Source organism: Pipistrellus kuhlii, unplaced genomic scaffold (assembly GCF_014108245.1).
Source record: "Pipistrellus kuhlii isolate mPipKuh1 unplaced genomic scaffold, mPipKuh1.p scaffold_m20_p_15, whole genome shotgun sequence".
Taxonomy (NCBI): domain Eukaryota; kingdom Metazoa; phylum Chordata; class Mammalia; order Chiroptera; family Vespertilionidae; genus Pipistrellus; species Pipistrellus kuhlii.
Window position 1 is genome coordinate 3,268,496 of NW_023425460.1, and position 20,034 is coordinate 3,288,529.

General features: G+C 53.7%; 1 protein-coding gene and 1 long non-coding RNA gene across 2 annotated transcripts; one reads left to right on the forward strand and one right to left on the reverse strand.

The window, feature by feature from the left end:
- The first annotated feature begins 258 nt into the window (after positions 1-258).
- MAT1A (methionine adenosyltransferase 1A) lies at positions 259-15,111 on the forward strand. The gene is made up of 9 exons (XM_036438059.2): positions 259-566; positions 5,074-5,151; positions 5,902-6,024; positions 8,629-8,741; positions 9,363-9,506; positions 11,838-12,056; positions 13,445-13,627; positions 13,924-14,057; positions 14,633-15,111. The coding sequence occupies exons 1-9, from the start codon at positions 473-475 to the stop codon at positions 14,733-14,735; spliced, it is 1,191 nt and encodes a 396-aa protein (XP_036293952.1). The 5' UTR covers positions 259-472; the 3' UTR covers positions 14,736-15,111.
- A 689-nt stretch (positions 15,112-15,800) lies between these two features.
- Positions 15,801-16,102, reverse strand: LOC123652359. The gene is made up of 2 exons (XR_006741653.1): positions 15,962-16,102; positions 15,801-15,922 (listed from the first exon to the last, which is right to left on the reverse strand). It is a non-coding gene; the product is annotated as an uncharacterized LOC123652359 (long non-coding RNA).
- Between the last annotated feature and the right edge of the window lie 3,932 nt (positions 16,103-20,034).

Sequence of the window (20,034 nt, forward strand, 5' to 3'; positions counted from 1 at the left end):
CTGAGGAACCACGGCCCCCACCCTCCAAGTTGGGATGTTGACCTTGGAGCAGCGTGGAGTCCGGCTGCAGAGCGTCCCTTCCACAGGGTCTCTGCAGCCTTCTCTCCCACCGCTGACCAGATGCCCAGGGCCGGGAAGTCAGAGCTCAAGATGGAAGTCCCTCCAGGTGAGGTGACCCCTCCCAGGAAATGGGCTCCTCCAGTTCTCTCACATGATGTGCAGGCACTTTCCCTTTTCCATATATAGGAGGCACTCAGGAGCCAGCCCTGGCCAGTCCAGGGAGCCACACTGCCACCTTCAGTCCCTCCCTTCTCCCGCATCCTTGCCTTGCTCTCGAATGCTCACCAGCAGTTAGGCAGAAGTGACCCTGTGCTTCTGCCAACCACAGGCCTGTTGGGTATAAAGAAAACAGAAGAACTCAAAGTCACAGCATTAGAAGAACAGTTGGTTGCCTTGAGGAAGCTGTGAGAAGATGAACGGGCCGGTGGACGGCATGTATGACACCTCTCTCAATGAAGAAGGGGCCTTCATGTTCACCTCGGAATCCGTAGGAGAGGGACACCCTGGTGAGTAGACTGTACCGGCCCTGTGTGACCTGTGCTGAGGGAGTCACTTTGGCTAGAGGTCTTAAAGCAGTTGTGTTAGTGAGTCTCGGGGGTCTCTGGAGGAACACTGTGAAGTGCCTTTTCCCTCTACTTGTAGTTTTGTAAAACAGATCATCACATGCCAGTGATGCATCGCAAGAGAATGAAGCTGAGGGTTCCTGCTGCCACCACCATGGGCACCAGCCCTCAGCGTGGTGGGGCTGCAGCAGAGACCACGCAGCTGGTTGTCTGAAGATAGTCATGGACAGAAAATTATCATCAGATGGACAGAAAATTATCATCAGATACAAACATTTTGTGTATATATATATATATATATATATATATACACACATACACACACACACACACACACACACACACACACACACACTGAGTGGCCAGATTGTTATGATTTCTGAACACTGTGTGTGTGTGTTTTGGCCAATCAGTGTGTGTGTGTGTGTGTGTGTGTGTGTGTGTGTGTGTATTAGAATTCATGCATGGGTGGGGTCTGGCCAGCCTGGCCAGGGGGAGGGGACACAGGTGGTTGGCTGGCCTGCCTGTTGGTCGAGCTCCTGGTCGAGGGGACAATTTGCATATTAGCCTTTTATTATATAGGCTATATACTGAGTGGCCAGATTATTATGCATTCAGAGATCATAATAATCTGGCCACTCAGACTGTGTGTGTGTGTGTGTGTGTGTGTGTGTGTGTGTGTGTGTATTAGTAAATCTTTAATTTATTATCAATGAGCAGCTTAAGTCAACAGAAAATGTTCCCTCAAATAAGATCAAGGGTCACTAAGTTTTTCGTGTAAAGCACATGTAGTTTAGGAATAAGTGGCAGTACATCCTCTATTGGGACGGAGCTCTAGGTTCTGGAAGTGTCCAGTGTGTTATAAAAGAAAGTGCGGATGACTTTTTGAAGAGGAAGAAAATTCAAGCATTCTTTTGGACCTAAGAAGTAGGTGGGCTGCGAGTTGGGGAGCTGAGAGAGACTTTCATGGTGATGGTGGAGACCAGGATCAGAACCTCAGCGTTTAGAAGAGTGGTTCTCAGACTCAGGGAGTAAAACGCAGAGTGGTGGGCCTCACCCCCCAAACTCTCTGATTTAATAGGTCTTGGGAAGGCTCAAGAATTTCCATTTTTTGGGAACAGTTGAAAACTGACAATGTCAGTTTTAGCTAAAAGAAACTCTTAAAAATAATTCTCTTTTTAAAAATATATTTTTATTGATTTCAGAGAGGGAGAGAGAGGAAGAGAGAAATAGAAAGGTCAATGATGAGAGATAATCAATGGTTGCAGACATCGAACTGTGACTTCCTGGTTCATAGATTGTTGCTCAACCACTGAGCCTTGCAAACTGGGCAGAATGTGCATTTTTAATAAGTTCCCAGGAGATGCTGCTGCCTTTAGTGTGGGAATCTTACTGTGAGGACCATTGCTCCAGGAAAACCCTGGGGCTAGACTCACTGATTTATGTATTTAAGCACTTCTCCAAAATCCATTGGGCCAGTTGAAGTTTTTGGTAACTCATCACCAAGTCTACTCTCTCCCCCTCCCCCACTTCTCTTTCTTGTTCTTCCTCAGAGAGATTGAACTTCTGTACCTTGTAACACAGCTTTAAATATCTCAATACACTCAAATATCTCCATATGCTTTAGCCAGTGGCTATCAACTTGGGGCAATTTTGTCCCCATCCCCTCAAGGACATTTAAAAATGTCTGAAAACATTTGGGATTGTCACAACCAAGGGGGTTTGTAATGGCCATTCAATGGATAGAGGCCCGCATGTTCCTTTGCATCCTGTGTACACAAGTCCATCTCCCACAACAAAAAAATTTCCATCACTGAATGTCCATAGTGGCACTGTTGAGAAACCTTGTGACTTAATTCAATGTGAAGAATCTTTTTTATTAAGCATAATTTTACAGAGTTTCTAGGTTTACCGTACTCATAATCTCAGCTTCATTGCTATGTGTGGCAAATTCTGGACAGCTCCCTGGTTTTGAAAGCCATATATATGGTAGATTAGGATTTGCTCCACCTGGAGGAGGTGGGTGCTTTGGCATGCAGTGGCCAATGGTCCCATGGTACTCACAACAAGGTGCTCAGTGGACAGAGAAGGAAAATTCTAGCCAATCAGTTAGTTGTGTTGTTTACTGAATGGCAGACCTTCAGTTTGTCTGATTTTCCTTTCACTTGCCACTAAAAATTAACTGTCCACATAAGTCAGTCAGTGTCCACTAAGGTCTGGTGACTTTCTGCTTGTTATTCCAGTGCTAGATTCCTCTCCACCAGAAAGATAAAATTAATGCTTCTTTTTCAATTTCCAACAAAACCAACTATTAGCTATCTTAAGGCTACTAAGTGATAATGATAAAAATTTCCAAAGCCTAAAGAAACAGTTCTGAAGAACCTCCTTGTCAAGCTATCTTTGTTTAAAATATATTTTTATTGATTTCAGGGAGGAAGGCAGAGGGAGAGAGAGAGAGATAGAAACATCAATAATGAGAGAGAGTCATTGATCACTTGCTTCCTGCATGCCCCTAACTGTGGATTGAGCCTGCAACCCAGGCATGTGCCCCGACCAGGAATTGAGCTGACCTCCTGGTTCATAGATCAACGTTCAACCAGTGAGCCACACTGGCCAACTGTCAAGCTATCTTGATACCCTTGCTCAACTCCAGCTTTAAAATCTCTAATATCCCATTACCCCATTTCTCTGTGTGCATTGGGAACATGTGACCCATATCCTTTAAGTAAGTAGAGTCATCGAGACCGGATCCCAAGAGTCCTGATGCGTCAGCCTAAAGTGGATGTTTGAGCAGCAGGAGGCCTTCCTTGGGAGGGTGTGCAGAGGCTATGACTCAGACAAATTTAAATTTACAACCAGATTTGCCACTGGCAGGAGAATAGGAAAACCCAAATGTACTGTTATTTTTCTTTATAAAAATTTTAAAATTACAGTTGACATTCAATATTACATTAGTTTTAAGTATACAGAATACTGGTTAGGCATTTATATAACTTACTAAGTAATCACCCGATGAATCTATACCATCTATTTATAGTTGCTACAATATTATTGACTATATTCCCTATGCTGTACTTTACATCCTCATTTGTAACTACCAATTTGTACTTCTTAACACCTACCCCTTTTTCACCCAGCACCCTAACCTCCTCTCATCTGGCAGCCATCAGTTTGTTCTCTGTATCTATGAGTTTATTTCTGTGTGTTGTTTTTTTTTTTGAGATCCACATATTAGTAAAATGATATGTTATTTGCTTTTTCTGTCTGACTTATATTACTTAGCATAATACTCTCAAGGTTTAAAATAGCACTTTCTGCAAAGAAAAATTGGGGAATTTACCTTTAATGACAAATTGACATTTTTAATTACAGAACACATAATGTGCTTTTAAGAGTAGAACTGCTTAATTCTGGATCCAAGTTCTTAATTTAAAAATTAAAAAAAAGAGAGAGATGCAAAGAAACTTTTGGAGGTGATAGAAATGTTAATTAGCTTGATATGGTAATGGTAACATGCATGCACCTATATGTCCAAACTCATCAAATTGTTTATACACAACATTTGTATAGACCAATTGTTTCTCAGTAAAACTGTAAAAATCTTATTAATTTATTAAAGTAGACTCTATGGATATTTTGGACATTAATGAGATTAATATGTGTAAATAGATGTCACTTTTATTTTGGAATTTGTGAACATTGACAGTTCACAGGACTCCAAAGCAAGAGTAGATTTCTCCATGGTGCCATCCAAGGTCTATGAGCCCAGCCATGCAGGGCCTTTAAGGCAAACACAGAGTGAGGTCAAATGCCGGCTCGTGCTGAACTCTTGTCAGTCCCCCTTGACTGAGGAGGTCGGCCCAGCTGTTAGAACATCTGGCCTTTGGGAGGCCGAGTGGCCTGGGAAGGGTCTGAGAGCTGTCGGAGGGGATGCTCTGCAAATCAGCACTGGTTTTCCGAGGTTCTCTCAGAGAGCCCATGCTGGGGTGGCTGGGCGTGTTCTACACCACACGCCGCATCCTGTGGAACCTGCATCGGGCTGTCCCTTCTGACGTCACACCTTGGCACCTGATCGCACCAATGTTAGTAGCCGTTTTAACTTCCATGTCTAGGACATTCCTGGATGCTAGAATGAAAGGGAATATGTTGAGGAATGAGGGACTTTTAGTTAGAAGTGTGTGTGTGTGTGTGTGTGTGTGTGTGTGTGTGTAAATTGCTGTAGACTCAGAACTAGTTTTGGAATATAATATTTCTTTTTTTTAGGGAATTTTATAATTTTATACATCGTACAAAATGAGACAAAATTAGGCAAAAATAATTTTTTACATTAAAAAAAGTGTCCATTTAGGCAGATTTGAAATATAAACTGACAAAATAGCTAATTCTTTTAGCATTTCATTTGTTGTACCTAATATTTTCGTGATTCCTTCACGTGTTCATTCTTTTCCAGATAAGATCTGTGACCAGATCAGCGACGCGGTGCTGGATGCCCACCTCCGGCAGGACCCCAATGCCAAGGTGGCTTGTGGTAAGAAGCGCCTGGGCCCCTCGCCGGAGCCCTCAGGGCAGCCTGAGTCCTTTGCCTGAGGTGAAGCCCTCACCACTGCAGTCAGGAGGGCCCTGAGGTGGTTAGGGCGAGTCCTCTCACTTCGCTGAGGGACAGTGCGTGCAGCTGCATGAAAGCGTTGGCCATCGTCACAGGGTAGGGGTGCCCACCATGGAGACCGCAGCCTGCTGTCCTGCTGGTACCCTGGCCTGTCTGTAGCACAGACAAGCTTTCCCTCTCCAGTGCCACCCTGGCCCCTGGATTGAGGACTACATGCCCCTCTGAGAGTAGACTTCACCCCGACATCTTTGTGAACAGTTAGTTACCCAATTCTTTGTTCAGGATCCCACTCCCTGGAGCTCACAGTGGAGGTTAGCAGTAGGGGCGGGAGGGCGTCACACAGGCTGACCGCAGGCGTCATGGTCTCCCTTTAATCCACACAGCAGCCTTAGCCTCACCTAACAGTCGAGGAGTTAGATAGAGAGGCTAAGTTGTTCAAGATCACATAAGTACGGTAGTAAGTGTGATACGAAAACTGTACAAAAACTCAGGTGTAACCAATTCTTTCCAAAGTATAGTTCTCGGGGCATTGAAGATGGCCAGCAATTGTGCTGGCACTCACTCCTGTCTGGTAATGTTGGCTGTGAGTCCCTTTATCAGCATGGGGAGAGGTCTAGCCATTGGGCGTCCCTGTGCTGGCGCTGGCCACTCCCTTTTCTCCTTCCCTTCCAGAGACGGTGTGCAAGACAGGCATGGTGCTGCTGTGTGGGGAGATCACCTCCGTGGCCATGGTGGACTACCAGCGGGTGGTGCGAGACACCATCAAGCATATTGGCTACGACGACTCTGCCAAGGGTAAGGCCGGGCCCAGTCTCTGTGGGAGGCTCCCCCAAGCTGTCACATCGGAGGCATCTGGATGGGCACAGGCCACCCTGGGAAAGTCCTCGGGGCGCCTGTCAGGGACCAGGGGCCAAAGCCTGGCAGCAGCAGGCAGCCCAGTGACGGCCCACCGAACCGCCTAGTTGATCCATCGTAACTCTGGTCTTGCTTAGTGTCCTGCCCTCTGGGAGCTTTGCAAGAGAAAGAACTGGGCTGGTGAATTCTCGTGTTTTCTGTTCTAAAGGCTTCTAGCCAATCATGGTAATTCTTTAAAAAGATATTAGCTTGTAAGACCATGTAGTAAATAACTTCAAAATGCAATAGGTATTTAATTTTAAAGCGTACCTTTAACAAGTGCTTTTTGTACTTGTTCATTAGAAACTTCCCTGGCCACTGGGTAAAGCCAGCAATAAAACACCTGGTCCCAATGTGCTAACTGTGTGAGGACCCTGCTGTGCGTCTCTGAGATGAGGAAATTCGGGCTTCCAGATGTAAATGGTTTCTGTGAGGTGACACAGTCAGTGCGTGGTTGCCCCTTTGGGCCTCCCGTCCTTCTGCTGAACTGTGCTAATGCCCCTTCTGGACAAGAAGAGGACTTTACCCAGAACTGGTCCTGAGAGTGGGCAAAGAAGGCAGGCAGGAGGGAGCCGAAACCCAGGGAGGGGCACAGGCCCTGGCAGGAGTGGAGGAGGAGCATCGAACAGAGGCCAGGAAAGGCCTCCTACAGGGGCATCAAAGGGCAGGCAGGGTGAGGGCCGGATGCAGAGGGCTCACTTACTGGCTGTTTAGGGTGGCTTGCGGCATCTTGGTGGGTCAGGGCATGCTGGGGGACCTGTGGCACCTTTCTAAGTGAGAGAGCCACTCCGCTTTCCCAGGTCACGTGACACCCTGGGTTGGTGTTCAGCATTAAGAAGAGTTATTATTTAGACAGTGATTTAGGCCAAATGCGAGGTGTTTATTGCAAAATAGCGAGTCATTGGCAGCTCTCTAAAGGTTGTTCATTGGTTGGTGCCTTTAGATACAGTCTCTGGGCCCAGGAAGCGGCACAGGACAGAGGTGTCCCTGGGGTGGGGGCACTGCTTGGCATCAGATGATGCAGCATGAGGTGCCCGGCAGGGAGTCGGTGGCATAATTCACCAGGAAGAGTGGCTGGAGGGCCCAGGGATACTGACTGAGAGCCACATGACTCAGGTGTGTGGGGTTGGGGTCGGAGGAGGAGCATTCTGCAGAGACCTCGGGAGGTAAGGACATGGCCAAGTTCACGTTGGCGAAAGGGGTCCCGCTGTGGAGGCCTGTTTTACTTCATGTGATGGCAGGGCCTCGCCTGAAGTGTGTGCACACACAGTAGACCAGGTCTGCATTGTTGGCTTGTCTGTTTGCTTTAGCTGGCCCACTCTGGCCTCGTGGATAGGAGAAGAGACTAGGAAAGGGTGACAGCCAGCTTGTCACTAATACCTGGCCCATTGGTGGGGCCATTTGCCGTAGCTCCTAGTCACAGGGACTCAGGGCTGAGGCCTGAACGTAGGAGACCCAGCAGGGAGAAGAATGTGCTGTCTGTGCACGGTGCTCCCTCCTGTGGCTCCAGGGCGGGGCTGTTGTGAGCCCAGACTCCCTGCCCAGGCCCCAGACGGTGGCACCTGCTTCCCCCTCTGTGCCCGCCAAGCTGCAGGGCGGGCAGCCAGGGCTCCGCTCCGCAGGTGTGGCCTTTCCCTGGGACCACATCTCAGGATGAGAGGCCCTGGCGCTGGGAGCCTCTGAACAGCCAGGCACACGTTATTTGTTCAGTGTGCTTAATACACATGCTCCTCGAATTATGATGGGGTAACATCCTGATAAGCCCGCTCTAAGCTGAAGATGTTGCAAATCACAATGCATTTAGGGCAGCTAACCTGTGAATATCTCATGTGCCTCGCCGGCCTCACACGGCTCAGAACACCTAGAGTAGCCACATCGGGCACATGGTCCAACAGCAACTGGAGAGTGTGGGTTGTGGACCTTCCTGATGGCATGACCGCCTGGGCCGAGGCTCGCCGCTCGGCATCTGAGATACCAGGTGCTGAATATCCGCAGCCCAGGGAAAGAGCAAAGTTTGCAATTCCTACTAAATGCGTATCACTTTGGCAACGTCGTGAAGTTTGAAGATCCCAAGTTGAGGACGCTTCTTGGATTAGGCCTGTGTCCGGCTTCGGGTGGCAGGGTGGCCGGGCCCGGGTTCCCTCAGTGCCGTCATCCAACTTGAGTCCTGGGAGGTGCCTCTGGGGGCGGCCCCGGGCAGGCGTGAGCCTTCCCCCGCGCTTTAGGGGGGCAGCTGGAGCTGCTGCTTCCTGTACAGCAGTTCCCGGTAGGGCTTGTGTTTCTAACCAAGCTGTGACAGTACAGTCAGTGCGCAGGGCAGCACTTCATTTGGCTTAAAGAGTCTTATATGATGGTGAGGACACTGGGCCTTCCCTATTCTGGCATTGGCTCTGGGCCCAGGCAGGTCCCAGATAACCAGAGACCATCCCCGGGACCTGAATGTCCCGGATGCTCGCAGCCACCACGTCTGACGTATCCCCTCGGGCCTGCTTCCCTTCCGCCCAGGCTTTGACTTCAAGACCTGCAATGTGCTCGTGGCGCTGGAGCAGCAGTCCCCGGACATCGCCCAGTGCGTCCACCTGGACAGGAACGAAGAGGACGTCGGTGCCGGAGACCAGGTGGGCGCGCTGACTGGGTGCGGGGGCAGGACGCGGGCACTGCGGCTGCTCTGGCCCTCCTCTGCCCGGTGTTGAGGAGCTAGCTGGGGAAGTTCCTGAATAACGGGTTCATCACATTGTGGGGTGACCCTTCTCCTAGAGCAGTGTTTCTCAAACTTTTTACATATGTGTACCCCTTCTATAATTTTCATAATGCTGAGTACCCCTCGTACTCATGAGAACATAGAATTAGGCGCAGCTAAGCATGGTGCAGTGCATATCCCCACCAAACTCCGGTGCAACGTGTACCCCCACCAAACTTCCCGTACCCCTGGGGGTATGCCTACCACACTTTGGGAAACACTATCCTAGAGGATTCTAGGGAGCTGCACACTCCTACTTCAGGGCAGGGGTGTGAGGGCGCCACGGGCTGTGGAAGGCTGGGGTTGCCGATGCCGATTTGGCTGTCTCCCTCCTCTTAGGATGTTGGGTGGCAGGGTCCGTGTCATCCCCTCCACAGGGCCCAGCGTGAATGCTGCGTGCTCCAGGCATCCGAGTGAGGTTGGAGGGCAGCAGAGGGTAGACTTGAAGGCAGTTGCCCTGTCTGAAGCGGGTTGGCTCCATGGGCTCTCCCCGCTGCAGGGCTTGATGTTTGGCTACGCCACCGACGAGACGGAGGAGTGCATGCCCCTCACCATCATTCTTGCTCACAAGCTCAACGCCCGGATGGCAGAACTGAGGCGCTCAGGGGTGCTCCCTTGGCTCAGGCCCGACTCCAAGACTCAGGTGGGTCTCCCCTTCGCCTCCTTGTTCCAGACACACAGTTCAAGCCCCCTCTCCTCTCATTCCCGTTAAGGCCAAAATGTGCAGTCTGGACTCAAGGAATTGTGGATTTTGAAAAGAGCCATTTATCTGAAAAACCTTCAGCTCTAGATGTTTTCTCTGCCCATTTTATTACAAAACATTTCAAAAATACCAGAAATGGAAAAAAAGATTTTTAAGAAAAAAAAATTTTTTTTTCCTTCTTAGCATATGTTGACTCTGGTCATAGAATCCCCCAGTTCCTGCCACAAACTTCTGAGCAGATTTCAAACTTGCGGTTACTACCCTGCCACCAAGACAGATCTCCACATCTTTAGCAAAATCTGGATGCCGCCTGAGCAAGGGATCATCTGTATCTGTCTGGCCTTTCCCTTTCTTTCCCATAAAAACACCTTTTCTTTGCTGTTCCTGCCTCTGGCTTCTTGGGCCCTGACCACTGGGCTCCCTGCAGAGTGGAGATCCCCATGAGGTCTGTGTCCGAGGCCCAGGGCGATGGCAGCGCTCACACGCCTGGAGGCCTCCTGTCCACCTCCTCCTGTCCACCTCCTGGGGGCTCACGGCAGAGGGGAGGTCGTGGGCAGGGGCAGAGGAGACGGGCTTTAGCTGCTCCTCAGGATGCGAGCCTTCTCCTGTGGCCTCAAGGGCAGATCTAGTCCTAGAGCCAGCAGGGCCCCCATCTGGGAGCCCCCAACTCCAGCCCCTCCCACAGGGCCCTGAGAGTGCATAGCACAGCAGTTAAGTGTTGCTTCAGTCTCCAGATGTTGGTGTGCATTGCCCCATCTAACAAGGCGTCATGTGGGCAGGGTTCTTTCTCCCCTTCTCCTGACCTCACCTGCTGCTCTTTGGACCAGGAAGGACACAGAGTGGGAGTGGGACACAAGCCCAGTGCTGCATGGACATCGAGAGCCTGGGGCTGGCTGAGACTGGCTGCAGGCACAGCCCAGGAGGGCACTGCTTGCTGCCCTATGGTCCTGTCGAGGCCCTGGCATGGGAGCAGTGCTGTGCCTGCAGCCAGTGTCTCTACCAGGGCTCCTGGCATACCCTCACTCCCGCAGGCCCCCATGCTCCAGAGCCCCTTGGGCACTGCTCTTGTGGGTTCACACTAACGGGGTGGCAATGGGGCCTGCGGCTCCAGCACAGCCCTGAGGGTCTTGAGTGACAGTTTTCTGCCGGCCAGAGCCCCCGCCAGGCCACACAGCTCCAGGTCAGAGCCCAGCTCTGCTGGCTGTGCGACCCTGACCAAGGCATTTACGTTCTGGACCTCAGCTTTCTTGTCTTTAAGATGGGGCTGGCAACAGCCCCCTAGAGCTTTGGGTATGGTTTCTGGCATACAGTGCATGCTCGGTCCATGCCCGTCTCTTTAACCAGCTTCGTCTGCTGTGCTCACCGCTCCTCCCTCTCACCCGCAAGCCTGGCTGCCCCGTATGCTCTCCATCTCACAGCCTGCCCGGCGGGGACATGGGCTGTTCTGCTCACTGAGGTGTCAGGAGAGGGTGGGAGAAGCATCTCGCCAATGCTGCTGCGGGAATGGCACGCGCTATGGACCAGGCAGAAGGGTTTGGCTCTTGGGCTTTTCTGTGGCTAGTGAGTGGCTTCGGACAAGTTACTTCACTTCCCATAGCTGTGTTCTCATTTATGAAATGGAGCTCACAGGCCTGCCCTGCTGGAATGGCTCACAGAGTCATTGGTCATGCACAGAATGGGCACAGACTGGCCTCCACTGGTGGCAGATGCTGGATCTGTCCCTGAGACCTGATCTGCGAAGGTGCTGAGGGCAGGTGCTGTCCCTATGGGGCTCTCTGCTTCCCTCTCCTTTGCCAGAACACTCAGAGCTGACAGCTCCCTCTGCCTCAGCCAAAAGTCACTGGCCCCGCCTGCCTCCAGAGCTGCTTTCCCGAGAGGCTAGGACAGCTGGTCCATGGCCCGCAGACTCCTGTGTCCTTGGCCCAGGGGCATAGAGGGTCAAGGGAGGGACATTTGTTGGCACCCAGAACTCTCTGAGATAGCAGTAAAGGAGTCCAGTGGGTCATAGAGAGGAAACTGTAAACCCCAAATCTCCAAGGGGCACTAACTGTGATCACAGGTGGGACTAGCTTATGCCTGACGCCCAGCCATTGCCTAGCACTAGGCCGCTATTCAGATACCAGAATGTGTCAGACGAACTTTCCTGAAGGCCCTGTGAAAACAGCAGGCCCCTGGCTCCTGGCAGCTCTGGCTGCCTCTGTGCCCAGCAGCGATGTGTCCTGAGCTCAGGGCGGGGCCTCACGAGTCTCCTCCTGCCCTTCCGACCGACAGGTGACCGTGCAGTACGTTCAGAACAACGGCGCAGTCATCCCCGTGCGCGTCCACACCATCGTCATCTCGGTGCAGCACAATGAGGACATCACGCTGGAGGACATGCGCAAGGCCCTGCAGGAGCAGGTGATCCGGGCCGTGGTGCCCGCCAAGTACCTGGACGAAGACACCATCTACCACCTGCAGCCCAGCGGGCGCTTTGTCATTGGCGGTCCCCAGGTGCGCCCCGGTCTCCGGAGGAGGCCCTGGTTTGTCTGTGACTGGGGACAGGCTGTGGGGGGCTGTGTGGCTCAGCCAGGTCTGGCCTTGGAGGACTGTGAAGTCAGCTCCCTCTCTGCGAGGCTTGCTGTGTACCTGACAGTACCTGAGCGACCAGGATGTGTCCCCAGGATTCCTCCACCTGTTCGGCCTGGCCCTCCGGCTCAGACAGCCCGTTCTTCTTTGTTGTTGTTAATCCTCACCCGAGGATATTTTCCCACTGATTTTCAGAGAGAGAGAGAGAGAGAGAGAGAGAGAGAGAGAGAGAGAGGAAGGGAGGGGGAGAGACAGAGAGAGAAATGTCTATGTGAGACACATTGACAGTTGCCTCATTGCCTCCTCCATGTACCCTGCCCAGGGCTGGGGATCGAGCCTTGCAACCAAGGTGCGTACCCCTGACTGAATCGAACCTGAGACCCTCCAGTCTGAGGGTCGATGCTCTACCCACTGAGCCAAACTGGCTAAGGCCAGACAGCCCATTTCTTGATGCCATGCCTGCCCAAGTGGCTGCTGCCTCACCTGCTAATGTGCTAACTCGCATCGCAAATGCCTGACCTTTACCAGGTGGCACTCACGGGTCTTTGCCACAGGCTCCCTTCAACTCCTGTGGGCACCACGGAGGGAGTTTACTATGCGGACCCTTGCTGCTCCCTCTCTCCTGCCCCCCGGGATTGGCATAGCCTCTGTGCGAGGCTGCCGGCCGCTGTCGGGGCCGCAGCTGTGGCTGTGCTGCCACCGAGCAGGAGCCCCTAACGGGCCCTGTGACCAGCCGAAGGGCAGGAGCACGGCCGGAAGGAAGGCCACGCCGCTTGTGTTTTCTTGCAGGACCTCTCCGAGGCTAGAAATATGAGTGTGAGCGTGACCTCTAACCGGGGAACAGCAGGCACTTTTCTCAGATCATTTAACACAGAGCCCTGGCGTCCTTTCTGTCTGGTGTGGCACAGAGCAGACCCTGAGGAAACTGGCGCCATGGCATTTGCGGGGTGGCACCAGCGAGGGGCTGGCCCAGGGCGTGTGGAGTACAGGGCAGTGGCCTTCTGCAGTTGGATTTCTCCCCCAGGATTGGCTCCTAAAGTGGAGGCAGTGGGGGCTGCCTGCAATCCCAGCCGGCTCATGGTTTGCACGTTCTTATGAGGCTCTGAGGGCTTTCTGACTTCCAGCTGGTCAGTGACAGGTCTGAGCTTGAGCCTGGGTGTCTGGTTGACGACGCCAAGCTAAGGAGTCTTTGAAACATGCCCCTGTCCACTGCAGGGCACTCTTTCCCAGTGGTGGTTCTGGCCATCACAGGGTCGCTTCCCAGGCCCTGGGGCTCGGCCCTCATCTCCCTGTCTCCCCCTCTCCCTCCGCAGGGGGACGCGGGCGTCACCGGCCGGAAGATCATCGTGGACACGTACGGCGGCTGGGGGGCGCACGGTGGCGGGGCCTTCTCCGGGAAGGACTACACCAAGGTGGACCGCTCGGCGGCTTACGCTGCCCGCTGGGTGGCCAAGTCCCTGGTGAAGGCAGGGCTGTGCCGGAGAGTGCTCGTGCAGGTGGGTCCCCACTGCCCGAGGCCCCAGCTCTGACCACAGAATGTGGCTCTGGGGGTCGGGTGGGGCACTGTGGCCCAGGGCAGAAGCCTGGAAGCCCAGGGAGAGGACAGAGCCTCGGGGGGGAGGGCTGTGTACAGAGGCCGGCAGGGCTTCTGCGCAGACAGTGGTGCGGGGAGCATGTGGGGTGAGCGGAGTGTGGGGCGTGGTTCCAGCTGCCCTTCCTGAGCACATGGGGTTTCTGTGGGGTCAGGGCCCTCCCCCAGGCTTTGGTGCCTGACCCTCATCTCCCCCCAAAGGTTTCCTATGCCATCGGTGTGGCCGCGCCGCTGTCCATTTCCATCTTTACCTATGGAACCTCGCAGAAGACGGAGAGAGAGCTGCTGGACATTGTGAATAAGAACTTCGACCTCCGGCCTGGCGTCATTGTCCGGTAAGTCTGCCGCCCTGTGCTCCCGGGCGGGACAGCTCAGCTCAGCTCAGCTCAGCTCAGCGGGCGGGGAGGCAGGAAGGATGTGCAGCCCCAGCAGCAGGGGGCCTTCGAGCCCTGGGCCCGCACATGCACACCCAGGCATCTGGTGGTCAGGTTGATGGGCCCTGGGGGCTCAGCGGACACCACCTCCAGGTGGGAGGCCTCAGGAAAGTAGGAGGCTGAATGGCTAAGGATTCAGCAGCAAGTCCAGTCTTGTCTGTTCTCACTTCTAATGCCACCCCTGCTTTCTAGCGCGTGCTAGTCTGGGCCAGGTCAGTGGCATGCGGAGGAGAAAGGCTCTATGGGGCTAGATGCACTCCTGGCCCCTGATGGGGGTTCCCTGAGCCTGCTTCCCAGGGGCCAGTGACAGTGAGGGCCACCCCACAGACCTGGTGTAGTGTAGACAGGACATTTAGGGGACTGGCCTGAGTGGTGACACTCCACACAGAGACTGGCTAGGCTGCTGCTCCTGCACGTGAAGTTCGGAGACTGTTGCCTTGCCATTGAAATGACCCTTCCTTCTGCGGGCCTCGCAGGGACCTGGATTTGAAGAAGGCCATCTACCAGAAGACTGCGTGCTACGGCCACTTTGGAAGAAGCGAGTTCCCGTGGGAGGTTCCCAAGAAGCTGGTGTTTTAGAGCCGGGAGCTGGCCTGGCCCCCGAGGCATCTGGGTGGTCGTGTCCCTCTGTTCCAGGACCCCGGCTCCCTGGTCTCCCAGACCGAAGCTGCCGCATGTGGCCAGGAGGGTGCCTTCCCCCACGCTCCCTCCTGGCCCTCGGACTGAGCCCTGTCCATCATCGTCACCACGAATGGCAGGAAGCAAGCAGCTTCCTGGTGCTGAGGGTCCGCTCTCCTCGTGAGGACAGTCATGGGGCTCCCCTACCTCTCCCTCAGACCAAGGCGATGCTCATTTAGTAGAAAAACCATCCCTCCAGGAGTTAATCCCCGCCCTTCCCCCTTCTCCCTCCCACCAAGCCCAGGCCCTGACCGGCTCCCGCTCCCCATGAGCCAAGGTCAGCACATCTCCCTGATCTCCGGCCAGCACCCCGAGCCAGGGTCCCCCAGCCCCTGGCCAGGCTGTGGCAGGCATAGAAGCAGGGCTGACATGGTCTGAGCTAACCACTGGTGCCATCTCTTCCTCAGTCCATGGGCTGGGAAACACCTTCGCCGCCCTATTTATAAGGGGGAGATGACACACAGACCATCCAGGGAGCTCTCACACTGTCGGTCCCACAGCCAGCATCAGGGCCTCAGCACGGCCCAGAAGCTCTGGCTCAGGAGCCTGGATCCCACCCCCAAGCTAGTTCCAGAGCCAGGTCTGAGCCACGGAGACTCAAAAGTGCAGTGAGGCTGGGCCTCTGGCCTACTGACTCAAGGTTGCTGGGAATCAGGGGATCAGCCACTGGCTCCTGGGGAGCCCTGGGCAACCTGCAAAGTCAGGGCAGAAGCAAAGCGGTTCCATTTGCCGCATTGGCACCAGGAGACGGTTCAGGGTGAGTTGGCTGGGCTGGAGGCTGGAGTTAGGAGGCAACCGTATAACCCAGCCCCTGCTGCTCAGGCTCAGGCTCAGGCTGGGCGGTGTGGGCCTCGGGTCAGTGGCTCGAGTCCAGTCCAGTCCCATGTCCCACATGTCTAATGTTCAGTGTGACCTCGGGGGCGGGGTTTGAATCCCAGGGGTAGACAAGTTGGCCAAGATGTTACAGGAGATTTCGTGTTGCCAGGTGGCTTCTGGGGTGGCAGGTCCACTCCCGAAGAACCCAAGGCATTCCTTAGAAGCTATCTGCTCACCTGCCTCTCCATCCATGGCCGGTACCACCCACCCACCTGTCCTCAGCCTGGGCCTCTGGTACCCCTCTCCCCCACCTGTCCTCAGCCTGGGCCTCTGGCACCATCCACCCACCTGACCTCAGCCTGGGCCTCTACCTTCATCCCAGCTGCCAGACCACAGGCTCAGGGAGAGCCTCCATTGGCCCATGGGCACTGGGATCCAGGCTCCTTCCGGGGCACACGGAGCCGGCTCTGACGGGGCAGCAGCCAGATGCCTCACCTGGCACGGACAGCCTGCTCCTGGGCTCTGGGCCTGGCCCAAGGCCCCAGGGCTGCTCTCTCCACAGGAAAAGGATGCCCCAGGGCAGAAGCAGAGCCCCAGTTACCACCAACCCCAGAGTAGGTGCTGCTCAGGAGAGGCAGGAGAGGGAGGCACTGTCTGCAGGAAGTGGAAAAGCAAGATCTTCCTTTTCTCTGTTGTTCATACAGAGCCTGTAGGCTCCTGCTGGGCCGTGAATAAAGACCAGTAGAGCAACTCTACGCTTAGTTGTTTTGTCTGCAAAGCCTCCGCAACCTCCCCTCGAGTGGAGTCACCTGGTTTCCCCGTGGCTCAGCAAAGTGGGAGTCCCCCACCTGGGCATTCCTCCAAACCGGAGCCTGCAGTTCTTGGGCACGTGGCACCCGTCCAGTCGGGATTGTCATTTCCTCATCCACCAGCTACTGCGCTGTCACTGCACTGCCATTGTCATTCCATACCACAGGCCACCCAGGCACACAGCCGCAGATACCCACGTGCCATGGGGAGAACCTGAGGCCCAAGGAGGGTTGGGAATGTGCCCCAGGGCACCTGGCTGCCAAGCGGCTCCTCCGTCTCAGAGCGTGCACTTGACCATCGGGCATTGGTGCCATAGGCTCGGTCCGTTTCATCCTTCTGCCCGCCTGCATTGTGTACACAGCCTGGTGCTGGGGGTGGGGTGAGGGCTGTATTTGTCTGATGACTGGATGCGCAGAGTGGATGTAGGGCTTGGCCTGCAGAGAGATGAGCCTTTCAATGGTGCTCACTTCCCTGTCACACACTCTGTGAGGAGGATGGGCAGGCAGTAGAGACTGTCACCGCAGCAGCCTCCGGGTGTGGTTCTGAGGTCAGCACGGAGCAGTGCGGAGGTGGAACCTGTTTCTTACCAGCGCACGGTGGGAGGAGGCAGCTCTGGAGAAGCGCCACAGCCCAGGCTGAGGCAAAGCCTGGTGAGGAGGCTTTGGTGAGACCCTGACCTGAGACAGGCTGGCCCAGAGTACCAGGAAAGGCAGGGGTACAGAAATATGACAGAGACGAGGAGAAAACCACCGCCAGGCGGGTCCATGCTGTGCCCTGAGAAGCCACTGTGTGAGCCACTCAGTGAAATGTTTTTCCTAGGAAATAACACATGTTTCTCAAGCACATCTATGAACAGAAACACTCAGAACACATAGAAATTCTTGCCTGTGGGGAACATGGTAAACGAATGGGGGGCTTAGTGGGCATAAAGGCCAAATAATTGGTGGGACCTGCTGACCAACCTCTCGGTCCCTCCCCACTTTTCTCCCCCTTCACCCAGCCAGCAGGCTCTGATTGCCCAATGGTGAATGGGGAACTGAGGACGGGTGGCGGTGGGGGCGAGGCTGGCTGCTGGCAATGGGGGAAGATGGCCCTGATCTCAGGGCCTAGGGACGGTACCTGCTCATGAATTTCATGTGCCAGGCCTCTAGAATCTACTATAAACAACTAGAAGATAAATTTTAAAAATATCATCTATGCCAAAACTGGTTTGACTCAGTCGGCCTGTGGATTGAAGGGTTCCAGGTTCAATTCTAGTCAAGGGAGTGTACCTTGGTTGCTGGTACATCCCCAGGAGGGGGTGTGCATGAAGCAGCTGGTAGATGTTTTTCCTCTCATCAAGGTTTCTAACTCTCTATCCCTCTCCTTTCCTCTCTGTAAAAAATCAATAAAATATATTTTTTAAAAATGTATCATCTATTATGTCAAAGGCTGTGATTCTGTAGGGAAGTTAGTGCTTGTTTGTTTATACCTGCTGGCCCACAGGACTAGAAATTCTTGAGCTCTGGCCTTATCTGCTTTGTTGGCCATCTCATACCTGTCCTGGCACAGTAGGTGCTCAATGTAGGACAGTGGTCATATCAGGGAATGAATTATAAGTGTGTGTGACTCTCCTGCCCCCGAGCTGCCCTTATAATTATAAGTCCTGCAGGAGATGAGGGTCCCACTCATCCTCTGCTGGGTTTTGTGCCAGGCTCAGGAGCCCAGAGATGTAAATTACAGTCATTCAAAGAGATGTCTTTTAAAGCTCTGACTATTGAGGATTTAGACACATTTTAATGGTTTATCACTGCAAGTGAACATGGGATGGCAATGCGATGACAAATCCCATCTCCCACAGAGGTGCCAGAGGAGGGTGACATGGGGTGGTGGAGGGACTCAGGAGGCATGTGCCAAGGATGGGGAGGTGGGAGCTTGGCTTGAGGGGTATTTTGGAGTTGGTAGCGGATGGAGGAGTAGGGGAAGAGAGGAGACTCTGGGTGAAAGGATTGCAGGCTCAGCAGTGGTTGGGTTGAAAGGATTGGGGTGGGAACTTCAGAAGAAATCTTCACCTGTGCAAAACCAGTGGAGAGGGTGTGACCCAGGCACAGTGTAGGAAGCAGGAGGACACAATAGCCAAGACATGGAAACAACCCAAGGGTTTGTCAGTGGATGAATGGACAAAGAAGATGTTGCATTGGGATATCATTCAGCGGTGAGAAGGAAAATCCTGCTATTTGTAACACCTTGAATGAGCCTTTAGGGTATTATACTACATAAAATATCAGACAAAGCAAGACAAATACTGTATGACTTCACTTCTTGTGGAATCTACAAAAGCTGAACAATTGAGTGGTGGTGACCAGGGCTGGGGGTGGGAGAAATGAGATGTTGGTGCTGGGAAATTTCCCAGGGTGCACTGGCCCTGACCTCTGAAGGAGGGCGGGGCTGAGAGGTCAAAGAGGCTGACAACTTCAGAATTAAACAGTTACTAAGGGACGTAGGACAGAAGCAGAGTCTTGGGCAGTAGCTAGCCGGTGGATCTCCACACCTGGGAGGAAAAGGGGCTTGTCACAGAGCCTTCTTCCCAGAGAGTCTGGGGCAGTTGTGGTAGATATAGAGGGTCTACCAGCTGCTGCCTGGTACCTGGCAGGGGCTCAGGAAGGGACAGGGTTCCCATTAGGCTTCTCCGGGTACAGAGCTCTGAACCAGCTTCTGAGGACAAATAGGGACGATAAGCCAGAAGGGCCCTGGGCTCAGGGCAGAGACTGTATCTACCAGACTTGTCATGGGTGAGCAGGGAAAGCGGGGGAGGATACAGAGGGGGAGGTAGAGGTGAAGCTGGGTCCCCTATCTTATCACAGCACCTGACACCAAGGAGCCCTCAGGGGTGAGGCGTGACATTGGCTGGAGCAATATGTGGCTGCCGTTTTTCATCTGGACACCAGAGGGCAGAGCTGACTCACACGTTCCCTGTGGGAGAGAGGAGGGGCTCCCTCCTGAGAGGTCTGGGTGTTCCTTGGGGATCAGCCCCAGGGCTCAGGGACCTCCCTCCCTCACCAAGGATACAAGAGGCCATTCAGAGTTCCTGAGAGGTCAGGACTCCTTCCCCCACATTCCATTTTCCCAGAACAGGCCAGTCCAGTTACAATTGCTCACCAGTTTGACTAGATTTCTCAGGGCTGTGGTGACCGGTGCCCCTCTTGTCCTAGGATTGCTCCCTCCTTCTCTGCTAGAAAAGGACTTTCTCAGGGGGAAAGGATCATGCACATGAAGGTTATCCCATCAATGCTTGTAACCACCGTCCCCCAGCTAGGAGCTGTTCTCATGCCCATTTTACAGATGTAAAAACTGAGGCCCATTGTAGAGTCATTGTTACCAATGAGGAGCAGAGCCCCAGCTGAGCAGAGTAGACCTCGGCATGCGTGTGAATTCTCTGTGTGCTCCCTCCCTGGCCTGCCTTGCTGTAATAATGGCTGGTGCCCTTAACGGGAGAGGGGAGGGTGGCTGGGCAGCTCTGAGGTGGGGAGGAGAGGCTGGCATCAGGCTCCAGAGGTCACACCCCAGGGCGCATGTCCTGTTCTAGGGCCTTTGC

Excerpts from the sequence above, each read along its gene's own strand:
- MAT1A (XM_036438059.2), top strand. The coding sequence starts at position 473 with ATGAACGGGCCGGTGGACGGCATGTATGACACCTCTCTCAATGAAGAA. Across the intron at positions 5,152-5,901 it reads CAATGCCAAGGTGGCTTGTG|AGACGGTGTGCAAGACAGGC; the intron begins GTAAGAAGCGCC and ends CTTCCCTTCCAG. Across the intron at positions 14,058-14,632 it reads CGGCCTGGCGTCATTGTCCG|GGACCTGGATTTGAAGAAGG; the intron begins GTAAGTCTGCCG and ends CGGGCCTCGCAG.